At 38.1% G+C, this 12,121-nt stretch overlaps 1 protein-coding gene across 9 annotated transcripts in view; it reads left to right on the forward strand.

The window, feature by feature from the left end:
* The window catches only part of LOC108707614 (disks large homolog 2), a 659,829-nt gene that overhangs the window by 604,962 nt on the left and 42,746 nt on the right, over positions 1-12,121 (forward strand). For all 9 annotated transcript variants that reach the window (XR_005965552.1, XM_041582854.1, XM_041582851.1 and 6 more), the window contains one exon: positions 4,788-4,863. Coding sequence is in view for 8 of the 9 variants with exons in the window: in XM_041582854.1 (XP_041438788.1) it covers positions 4,788-4,863 (76 nt within the window). In the remaining variant the exon portion in view is untranslated. The remainder of the gene's footprint in view (positions 1-4,787; positions 4,864-12,121) is intronic.

Genomic DNA, 12,121 nt, shown 5'->3' on the forward strand with positions numbered 1-12,121 from the left:
ACAAGACAGAATGACATCCATTATAAGGCAGCTTTATTCATTTTCAAACTCTAGCTTTTTTTATACATTTTATTGTTAAAAAATTAAAATTGCTTCCATATTTACAAAAAAACCTTGATCATGTTCATTTGGGGACAATATTTTTCCCAACAGTTACATTACAATTCCCTTGTTCCATTCATTTTTTACCAATGAATGTTGAAAATACACCTATAGAAGCTTGCCAGGTTCATTCAAATTTAACCGATTTTTTTGTTTTATAAATTTTGTAAAAAAATTTAGAATTTGAACAAAATTAGAGATTGAGGTTTTTGACACAATTTTCTTGAATTGAACAAAAACAAGTGACCTCATTTTAATAAATAGTCCCCTATTGAGCTTTTATCTAAATGTTGCTGTAAACTTTTCCGGAATCTCTCTCTTTTCTTTACTCTTCTCATTCTATTCAGCATAGATATTTGAAAAGCAAAGAGAAACTAATAAAAACATACTATTCTTGAAAGCTCCAGGCTTCTTTCATAAAACAGAAACTTCCTTCATAAGTGAACAAAAAAAACAACAGGAGAGAATTTTCTTAAACTCCTCATATCACAACTTTTTCAAAAACGTATATTTCTGTACCAACACTTAAGAAAGCTGGTAATTTTTGCTGGGACAATCAATGTAATCAATATTTTAGCAGTGATGTCCATTCTTTTGTATCTTGTAAGAAAAGTGCTGTAATCCGAAGGTTATATTTAGAGCTAGAAAGGAAGTAGAACAAGACATATGTTCCAAGAAATAACTTATTTTCTGCTGATGCACCATGCTCTGGCCAATACGGTGCATGAGAAGATGGTATTTGCAAACCTGCCCTGTTCTGAACTGACCAATATACCTGAATTTTGGAAGGGATAAGTGGGCCACAATGCACGATAACATTTTGTATGATTATTTATTTGTGTGTGTATGGCCATCTTTAGTTATGATGTGAAGTGTCAATGCTTCAAACGTCTGTAGGCCTACTTCATCTGCTAGATATGGATTGTGAATAGTCATGAGAGCCAGCCTCCATGGCTGAGGTCTACCTAAAATGCTGTTTTCTATCTAGAAATTATATTTCTTAATCCCAACAGGGAGATAAAAGGACATACTCTGGAGACAACATTACAAGACAATAACTTCTATATTAAAGTATACAGGGTATTTCTTTTTCTTTCTTTCTTTCTTTCTTTCTTTCTTTCTTTCTTTCTTTCTTTCTTTCTTTCTTTCTTCTCAAAATACTGATGTTGATCACTAGATTAAAGTATAAAGGGTCTTTCTTCCTTTCTTTCTTTCTTTCTTTCTTTCTTTCTTTCTTCTTAAACTCAACAGGGAGATAAAAGGATATAATTTGGTGACAACAAAATTATGATGTTGATCACTAGATTAAAGTATACAGGGTCTATCTCCTTTCTTCCTTCCTTCCTTTCTTTCTTTCTTTCTTTATTTCTTCTTAAACTCAACAGGGAGATAAAAGGATATAATCTGGCGACAACAAAATAATGATGTTGATCACTAGATTAAAGTATACAGGGTCTTCCTTCCTTCCTCCCTCCCTTCCTTCCTTCCTTCCTTCCTTCCTTCCTTCCTTCCTTCCTTCCTTCCTTTCTTTCTTCTTAAACTCAACAGGGAGATAAAAGGATATACGTAATCTGGTGACAACAAAATAATGATGTTGATCACTAGATTAAAGTATACAGGGTCTTCCTTCCTTACTCCCTTCCTTCCTTCCTTCCTTCCTTTCTTTCTTTCTTCTTAAACTCAACAGGGAGATAAAAGGATATACGTAATCTGGTGACAACAAAATAATGATGTTGATCACTAGATTAAAGTATACAGGGTCTTTCTTTCTTTCTTTCTTTCTTTTTTTCTTTCTTCCTTTCTTTCTTTCTTTCTTTCTTTCTTCTTAAACTCAACAGGGAGATAAAAGGATATAATCTGGCGACAACAAAATAATGATGTTGATCACTAGATTAAAGTATACAGGGTCTTTCTTTCTTTCATTCTTTCTTTCTTTCTTTCTTCCTTCCTTCCTTTCTTTCTTTCTTTCTTTCTTCTTAAACTCAACAGGGAGATAAAAGGATATAATCTGGCGACAACAAAATAATGATGTTGATCACTAGAATAAAGTATACAGGATCTTTCTTCTTTCTTTCTTTCTTTCTTTCTTTCTTTCTTTCTTTCTTTCTTTCTTTCTTTCTTTTTTCTTTCTATGCAGGGAGATAAAAGGATATAGTCTGGTGACAACAAAATACTGATGTTAATCATTTCTATATTAAAATATACAGGGACTTTTTTTCTTTTTCTCAGCAGGGAGATACAAGGATATATGTTGATCTCTAGATTAAAGCAGTTAAAGAGAACCAATATTAAAAGACGATTGACCTTAAAATCAGTGAACTAAATATATGTATTTCCCATTCCGCCTCATGCACTTGAGTCTGATCTTTTTCAGTTGGCTTAGCAGTATTATGCACGCTGAACCTGAGAAGAATTATGCTCACTGATTTAACAAAGCATGACAGTAGGACATACCCTTCCATGCTGTGGATGAATGCAGTTGAATGGTTCCACACAAGGTTTCAAGCACTGTAGGTTGCAAGAACATTTACAATTTGAATTGGAAATGCATTACAATATTTTCAAGGAAACTTGAGAGATCAGGTTAACAAGGCAGGTTTACTGCAAGGAGTGAAAAGAAGTGCTGAATATGAATGTTGGCAGAGTTATTATGAAGTCCTCTCACAGGTAGGTATCCCATTAGGGGTATGTCCATTTCACATGCAGAACCCATAAGTAATGAAGGAAATCATGCCCTTTTAGACTAACTGTAGCCCCATTTTAAATTATTTTATTTTGCATAAACAGCGCTCTCACCACCTGGATGGATAAGGCTGTAAATTCATTATAAATGGTTTCCTAGTTTATGAATTTATTATAGTAGGCTTCCTTTTCTGCTCTCAATGGGCCATGTAGAGGCAACAGAAGAGATCAACATAGTTAGAATTCTGTTCATTGATCATTGCAATGTAATCACTGTTTTTCTCTTTGCTTGCATGGCATGTAACCAACAATTAATACATTTCCCTTCAGTTAACAAGTCTGCCCAAGGATAGTAACAATAACAGTCATTTTAAAGTCCAACCATGGTCATAACACAATCAATACAAAATACAGCTCCCAATCCATAAATGTCTCAAGAGCTTAATGCTTTGTTGATACTGTTTGCCCTATATTCTGTCTGGGGGTCAGAATTGGGATCATAGTGGTTAATTGCCAATATCAATATCAAGATCAGTGCACTAGGGGAATCTCTGCACAGTGCAGGGAATGCCACCGAAAATCTAATTTTGCTGATACATTAAGTATCAGTCCAGCTATTCCACTTGATTGATTATTTATTCACTGACTGGACACGGATCAAATAAGTGCCATGAAAATGCTGAAATGCACTTTCTTTTGCTTTTAAAATAGAAGTAAAGGAATATTGCAGATCAATCACCATGATGGCTCTGTGTGCCATTCATCATTTTGATGCATTTAAATCTTTCAGGGATTCATTTCCAGTATGTATATTTAAGGAATGAATGTATAAATATTAATGGAGACAAAATGGGATAATATATACATTGATTGCTTAATCGTCTGCTGTAAATATAAGAGCCGAGCCATAGTGCTGCTGTAAATAATGCAATAACCAAATATCACAACTGTATTTAGGTATGGGTAATCTAAAGGAGAACAAAAGCTCCAATCGATGGGGGGGTGCCCAATTTTATGGCACTCCCAAGGATTGTAATGACTTACCTGATACCCTGGGCCAGTGTTCCAGTTAGCAGAAAACAGCACCAGCCTGGGGTAATTGCCAGTGAGCCATCGTCTTTCTCCCTTCTTTATTCAGAAGAGTGGAAAGGCCAGCTTTTTTGTTTTAACCCTACTGTGCATACAAAAGTAAGAGGATCACTCCTTGGGAGGTGTCCTTAGATTTGCCCCCCCCCCCAACTGGAACTTTTATTCTCCTTTAAGAAAACTGGCCTTGCCCACTTTTCAGACTGAGGACTAATAGTAGTGGCACCAGTCTTCAGATATGGTTGTGTGCACAGGTACTGTATACTTATAACTGTATCAAAGTCAGAGATAAATAACTTGATTGTTATCCACCTATTCTTCTAATAACTCCAATGTGGCACCTTACTGCAAGTGAATGTGGGGCTAACACTCTGGAGACAATGAAAACACGTGGTACCGATGTCAAGTTTTTCAACCAACAGATCTGTTCTTGGGGACACAATAGGAAAGCAATAGATAAAGAAGCCAGTAGTTATTTGGAAGTCTAGAAAGTGTGAAGGTAATTCTTCCTGTAGTTCAAAAGTTTGACTATTTTAACCCAAACTGTGGCCTTACAGTTGATGTGAGTCTTCAACACTCTCCACTCCATTTTTGGAGATACCCGTCTTCTGCTGTCTGAGAACTCTGGAAGTAGAGGTTCCTCTAAAGTTGGAGGACAAGTTGGATATTACTCATCTAACCCAAGATTGATCAGTTACAAGTAGGGCAATGTCCACTCCAGGTCTCGTTAATAAAATATAAACAAAAGGTGGTAATTTCCACCAATCCATTTTTTGCAGGTTCTCAACAGGATTCTTAGGACATGTTGCTCTGATCCAGTAATATTGTTGTTCCCTTTGTAAAGGTTATACATGTGCTGCTATAATACATTGCCAGTAGGCTCCATCATGTATTATAATTACCTTCTTTTCTTCCAGGGTTGAAAGAAAGGAGAGAGCCCGCTTAAAGACTGTAAAATTTAATGCCAAGCCTGGGGTGATTGATTCTAGAGGGGTAAGTGAAATAGTAAATTGAAAAAATATTCTCACTTGTTATTGAAATTCTAGGAAGCTCCTCAGAGGACAATGTAAAGCTTTGGTGTATTTGCTCCTCATAATAATGATACTTCAGCCAAAAAGTGGTCAAATGATTCAACTTAAATCATTGAACTAAACCAATGATTATTAATTTCTTCATTATTAATCCAACAGGTGCTAATAATTAGTAATTAACCAAAAGAAATCCAAATCAATGCAGGCCTGCCACATTTTTACGTTCTCTAGAACAATGCCGGGATTCCGTGCAGTAAAATGCTATTACAGTACAGCAAGAGAGTGAATGGAAGGGAGCATATTAAATTGTTCTATTGAAAGCTCCGCTGTACGGAAATAATGGCGAGTAATTGAATTTCATCTCTTGGCGTAATACAAACTGATGCTTCAAAGCAGCGAGTGCAAATGAAAAGAATATAAAATTAGTGTAACTGAAAATTTAACTCATTTGTTACTACATCTCTAAATCCCACAAGGACTCATTTATTAAAGGGTAGAAGGGTGTGCTGATTTCCATTGCACCAGTTGCACCTTTGCGGAATGCAGCCCTGGAGTAGACCTTTTTACATCCATAAAATGATGTGCAAAAAAAAGGGATTTGCAAGGAGATACCAATGTTCCATTGGCAGACACCATTCACTGTTAGGTGCAAATATGTGCTCCTGAGTAGTCGGGTCACAATTATTGGCACAAGCTGCCTTATGGCCAAAAAAACATGGTGCTTTGCACTGTATTTTTGCCCTTTTCCCTTATTGGAAGTGAGGCCTACAGAACTGAAGATCTTTAGGTTTCATTGAAATACTTGATATTAATCAATATGGAACAATAAGTTATAACAAAAACTTGGAAACCCATGTTTATCAGTTGGTAATTTGTTTGCATATACCCGTCAATGTTGTGACAGACTGTTCAAAGGCTCTCTTTATAAGTGTAATTTAGTAAAACAATATTAGTATCAAGTCATCCTATTCTTGGTAACTTGATACTAGAACTTGGTTTTGTTTCTTTGTCTGTAGTATTAGTTTGACTACATAAGAGCAGAATATAAGACGTAATTGGTGCCATGTAAAGGGGAAGAACTATGTTACCCTTTAAACAGAGAGATCCTAGTCAGTAGGCTGGTCATAAGTGAGAACAAATAGTACTTCATCCAGAAAGAAAGGCTCACAAGCAACATGTTGCTCACCAACCCCTTAGATGTTGCTCCCAGTGTCCTCAAAACAGGTGATTATTTTTGAATTCCAGGCTTGGAGGCAAGTTTTGGTTGCATAAAACCAAATGTACTGCCAACCAGAGTCTCCTGTAGGCTGCCAGTCAACATAGGGGCTATCAACTAGCCAATCACAGCCAATGGTCAATGTGTCTCATGGGGATCCCTAAGGATCCCTGCTTTAAAGTATTAAAAGAAGATAGAAGGGCCTTTTTGGCCTGTAAGGAAAGACTTCATTAAAGAGGTGAAATGGTTCCAGGAGCCTGACACAAAAGGTTTCAGTTAATATGGATGCTGAAGGCACCCAAGTGGAGATCTTCAAATAAGAGATAGTTAGGTTACATCTAGTTATATAATAGCTCACCCTTAGGCCAAGTGGCAGCAGTATGTTAAAAAGTCAAGTAGACCAAGGCTTCAAGAATATGTTGGCAAAAGAGAGAGACAAGAGGGCAGGAGCAGGGTTCTTCTGTTCTGCATAGAAATAATTTGGCTCCGTTTCTTTAAAAATGGCATGGCTACAAACTGGCTACAAACAAATATGAAATCAAACTTCTCAGCATTCTTACCTCTGATTTCTATATAAGTTGCAGCAGATTGGAACCAAGATAGGCCACTGCCTAGACAAGCCAATACGTTTCAAGAAGGAAATTCAGTTTTTTTTTCTGTTACCAGAATTCACATGGATTCAGTTCCCAGGAGGTTGACTCTCTAGCTCACCCATTTAAAGGGATGGTTAGCCTTTAAATCAAATTTTACTATAGAATGGCTTATTCTAAGCAACTTTTCAATTGGCCTTCAATTTTAATTATTTGCCTTCTTCTTCTGACTCTTTACAGCTTTACTGACCCCATCTAAAAAAACAAATACTCTGTAAGGCTACAAATGTATTGTTATTGCTACTTTTTATTATTCACCTTTCTATTCAGGCCTCTCCTATTCATATTTCAGTCTCTTATTCACATCAATGCATGGTTACTAGGGGAATTTGACCCTAGCAACCAGATGGCTGAAATTGCAAACTGTAGAGCTGCTGAATAAAAAGCTAAAGAACTCAAAAACCACAAATAATAAAAAATGAAACCCAATTGCAAATTCAGAATATCCCTCTCTACATCATACTAACAGTTCATTTAAAGGAGAACAACCCCTTGAATGATGGCATCAATATTAAAATCCATGTGCAGTTCAGGTGGTTGATTATTAGCACAAGTTCATGTTGCAGATGGTCCTCATTAATGGTGGAAAACTATTTTGACCTCTTTAGCTTGTTCCATATCTGGCTGATTAGTCCCTCAAACACAGGGCAATAAGCTTCCCATTTGGTCTAGAGATCCTGAGCCACCAGCGTTTCTAGGCCTGTAGATAACATTAGTGAAACATTAAATGAGCCAAAGGCAAAGTTTTCATAAACTGGAGCGGAATGAAAGGGGTTAACATGAATGAATTACTTTTGCAGCTTCCCACTCCAATATTGTTTCTTTCTTTCATTGTAAATATCAGCCGTATGTCCAGCCCTCCTGATGGTGACATTTAGGAAATGATATAATTGAGTAAACGAGGCATTCAAAGTAATCAGAAAATATTAGCATTTCTGCCTGGCATTTTGTTTCCATGATTCTACTGGGATATAATAGATTGTGAGACACTTTGCACATCAAAGATTATTCATAAAAAACACGAGTCTAATGAAGCCCCTATTGTAGATATTCCCCTGTTCTCTACCAATCAGCACCATTTGTTTCTATCTAAGGGCATCTCTCCAAAGCTCCGGAGAAAGAGATCAAAGTAATAGAACTGTAATGTAAGGTCTGGGATCTGTTATATAGATATGTAAGAAGCACCATTACTTAAGGCACAAGGCTGCAGACTGAGTTATACAGGGATCTCTGAGTATCACTCATGTATTATAAGGGATAATGTACCCCCTACTGTAAATGATAAGGATATTAGAAGTCACTGAGGGGTTGTTCTGTGACCATATAAAGGCACAAGGCTGCAGGCTGAGTTATACAGGGAACTCTGAGTATCACTCATGTATTATAAGGGATAATGTACCCCCTATTCTAAATGATAAGGATATTAGAAGTCACTGAGGGGTTGTTCTGTGACCATATAAAGGCACAAGGCTGCAGGCTGAGTTATACAGGGAACTCTGAGTATCACTCATGTATTATAAGGGATAATGTACCCCCTACTGTAAATGATAAGGATATTAGAAGTCACTGAGGGGTTGTTCTATGACCATATAAAGGCACAAGGCTGCAGGCTGAGTTATACAGGGAACTCTGAGTATCACTCATGTATTATAAGGGATAATGTACCCCCTACTGTAAATGATAAGGATATTAGAAGTCACTGAGGGGTTGTTCTATGACCATATAAAGGCACAAGGCTGCAGGCTGAGTTATACAGGGAACTCTGAGTATCACTCATGTATTATAAGGGATAATGTACCCCCTACTGTAAATGATAAGGATATTAGAAGTCACTGAGGGGTTGTTCTGTGACCATATAAAGGCACAAGGCTGCAGGCTGAGTTATACAGGGAACTCTGAGTATCACTCATGTATTATAAGGGATAATGTACCCCCTACTGTAAATGATAAGGATATTAGAAGTCACTGAGGGGTTGTTCTGTGACCATATAAAGGCACAAGGCTGCAGGCTGAGTTATACAGGGAACTCTGAGTATCACTCATGTATTATAAGGATAATGTACCCCCTACTGTAAATGATAAGGATATTAGAAGTCACTGAGGGGTTGTTCTGTGACCATATAAAGGCACAAGGCTGCAGGCTGAGTTATACAGGGAACTCTGAGTATCACTCATGTATTATAAGGGATAATGTACCCCCTACTGTAAATGATAAGGATATTAGAAGTCACTGAGGGGTTGTTCTGTGACCATATAAAGGCACAAGGCTGCAGGCTGAGTTATACAGGGAACTCTGAGTATCACTCATGTATTATAAGGGATAATGTACCCCCCTACTGTAAATGATAAGGATATTAGAAGTCACTGAGGGGTTGTTCTGTGACCATATAAAGGCACAAGGCTGCAGGCTGAGTTATACAGGGAACTCTGAGTATCACTCATGTATTATAAGGGATAATGTACCCCCTACTGTAAATGTAAAAGGATATGAGAAGCAGGAGGACCAATGAAGGTCTACAGATCTGCTTCCCCAGTGGGCCCATAGAGCCCACAAAACACCACCAAAAGCACCCACATTCATTGCCCAAAATATGATATAAATACAATCCTTTTGACATGGGTAGAACTGGCAAGAATAAGCATTCTTAGTTCAATACATTATCAAATCCACTGCTTTTAATGAAAGCACTAGCTCTGGTATGGGAATAATTGCATGTCGGTAGAGTAGAATTGTAGGAATTCCTGGAACTGGAGATGTAGAGCTTATGGATAGTGATGTGCGAATTTATTTGGCCGTTTTTTTTGGACGCCTGTGCATTTTTGGCAGCGAAATTGCGCCAGCATCAAAAAAAAGGAGGCCGGCGTCAAAAATGGACGCCGGCTTAAAAAACTAGATGCCGTGCCATTTCGTGAATTTTTCGCCGTTTCGCGAAATTCGCTAATTTTTCGGCAAAGCGAAACACCGTAAATTCGCCCATCACTACAAATGGAGCAATATGGAGTAGGAATGTGGAGCTGAAGCAAGAGTTGGAACAATGTGGAGTTAGATAGAAATGTTTCTATACATTGCATGGTGTAAGGCAAAGCAGTTATAGAAAGCATAGCCACAGGTACAAAGCAGTAATGGAAGAGCAGGTGCACCGTATATTTTATTTTTATGGGCAAATAAGTTATAGAGGTTCAAACCCCTTGTACCTGTGCCCATAAGCTGTGCACATCACCCTCCAAAATAAGCCATTCCTCTTCCCTAATCATAACAAAACAGGTTTCCCTATTTTGTAACATTATAGAATAAAAGTACATTGTTTGTTTTTTTTGCAAATTCTAGTTTATGTTAAGGTTCAAATAGTAATTTCCCCTTTAATATAATTAAATCTATTTTCATACCTTCCTTCGCCCCATAGCCCAATTGCTGTTTTCCAAGTTCTGGTTTAAATCCCATCATGGTTTTTTTTCCAGCTTTTTTGTTCTGCTTCACTAAAGAGAATTTTCTTAATTTCTCTTCATTTTCTTGCTCGGCGGCATAAAAGAGCCATTGCCGTAATCAGTTCTAGTTAATTGTCTCTTAGGTTAATGTCACTCAGTGTTCGTTTACTGTAGATTTGTTGCCGGCTGTTGTATTTTTAATTGATCGTAAGAGTTTGCTTTGAAGATGTGATGGCAGCACGGAGCTTTGAAAATCTCTCAGGTCTTCGAGCTTCTTGTTTCCTTCTGCTGCCCGACTTTATTGTTCTTCGAATTGACAAGCTGTTAGGGGAAATTCTGTCTCAATCCTATTACCAAAAATCTATATTGATGCATCATTATCACCATGCAGAACACTATTGGAAAAGGCTTAGTCATATTTGTATATACACTCTATGGCCCAAAGTATGATGGGGACATCTGCCTGTCCAACATCCCGAATCCAAGCACAGTAATATGGTCATTTATTTGCCCCTAAAACAGCCTTTATGCTCTACTCTTCTGGGGAAGGTTTCCACTAGATGCTGGAACATTGTTGGAGGGATTTGCTCCATTCAAATGTAAGAAGTTGGTCACTGATGTTGGGCTGTTAAGCTTGTCTCCCAGTTGGTGTTCCAGTTCAACCAACAGGTGCCCAGATTGGTTGAGATCAAGGTTCTACACTGGCCTGTGTAAGTGATTTTAAGGAAATACTATGGAGTCCTTCAAACGAGAAATGATTGTGCACACAGGAGACAAGAAGGGGTGATGAAGGAACAGGATCAAGATAAGGATCACATGGATGAAGAATCAAGGTCAGGAAGGTTAGGGATGGAGAGGGTGAAGAGAGCAGGACTGGAACAGAGCAGCTGGAGAACCGGTAACTGGACAGAGTGGAGCAGGATAGAGTGGACAAAGAATCAGGAATAGGCAATAACAGGGAAGGAAAGTGCAGGTGAAGACAGTATCTAGAACAGTTCTGAAATAAGACAAGAACTAGATGCAGGGAACAGAACTAATGCATAAGAGCTGCGAACAAGAACCATTAGTGGGACGAGAACAAGTCAGGGTGCAGGACTAAAGCAAGAGCAGGGACCAGGAACCATGGTGCTCATGAGCAAGGTCAACAATAGCCAGGCCAATGCTCAGGCACCGGCTGTAAGGAGGGCTGGGCTTTAATAAGACAGAGTCAAGCCTGATTGGCTGACCCCACCCAACCAATAAGGCTGCTGGGGTGATACAACAAAGCCAGATTAACTGGCCCAGTGGTTAAACCAACCAGAGGGTACTGGGTTTAAGCCCCAGCATAGCCTGGCAGCCTGTCAATCTCTTCCATTCCCTTCTCAGAAGATCTATTATCTACTCCCATCTCTGAAGATCTATTGTCTACTGACTTTTTGTTGTACATAGGGTTGTTGTATCCCGTTGAGACAGGACAGGGTCTTCAACAAAGTGTCTTGCTTATGTTGGTGCCATTGTCTATGTGTTGTGGCAGCCCTGTGGTACATTCTGGTCATTTCATTAAATTGGAAGTGCAGTCTCAGATATGTAGTGCATTTAATAGACTTCTGAGGCAAATTATGAACTTTAGGGGTGTAGTTTTAGTATATTATCTGTTCAGCTGATGATTACAGAGAAAAGTGTAAATAATTCCTGGCCAACCAGGTTACTGATTTCTGCCTCCTGATTAATTCACACCACTTAAAGGCCACATCCGGTCTAGCATTGTGTACGGCCATTTTTACTGCTCAGAACCCAGTAAGTGGTGGTTCTGTCTCTATCTGACAAATAGTCTGACCAAATCCCAACCAAAAGGGGGATTTTTTTCTGCTTATTTATGAATACATTTTCCCAAAAATTTCCTCTGCAGGAAAAAAAAAATTGAATCGTACCAATTTTTCAGACTTGAC

This window comes from Xenopus laevis, chromosome 2L, assembly GCF_017654675.1.
Source record: "Xenopus laevis strain J_2021 chromosome 2L, Xenopus_laevis_v10.1, whole genome shotgun sequence".
NCBI lineage: Eukaryota > Metazoa > Chordata > Amphibia > Anura > Pipidae > Xenopus > Xenopus laevis.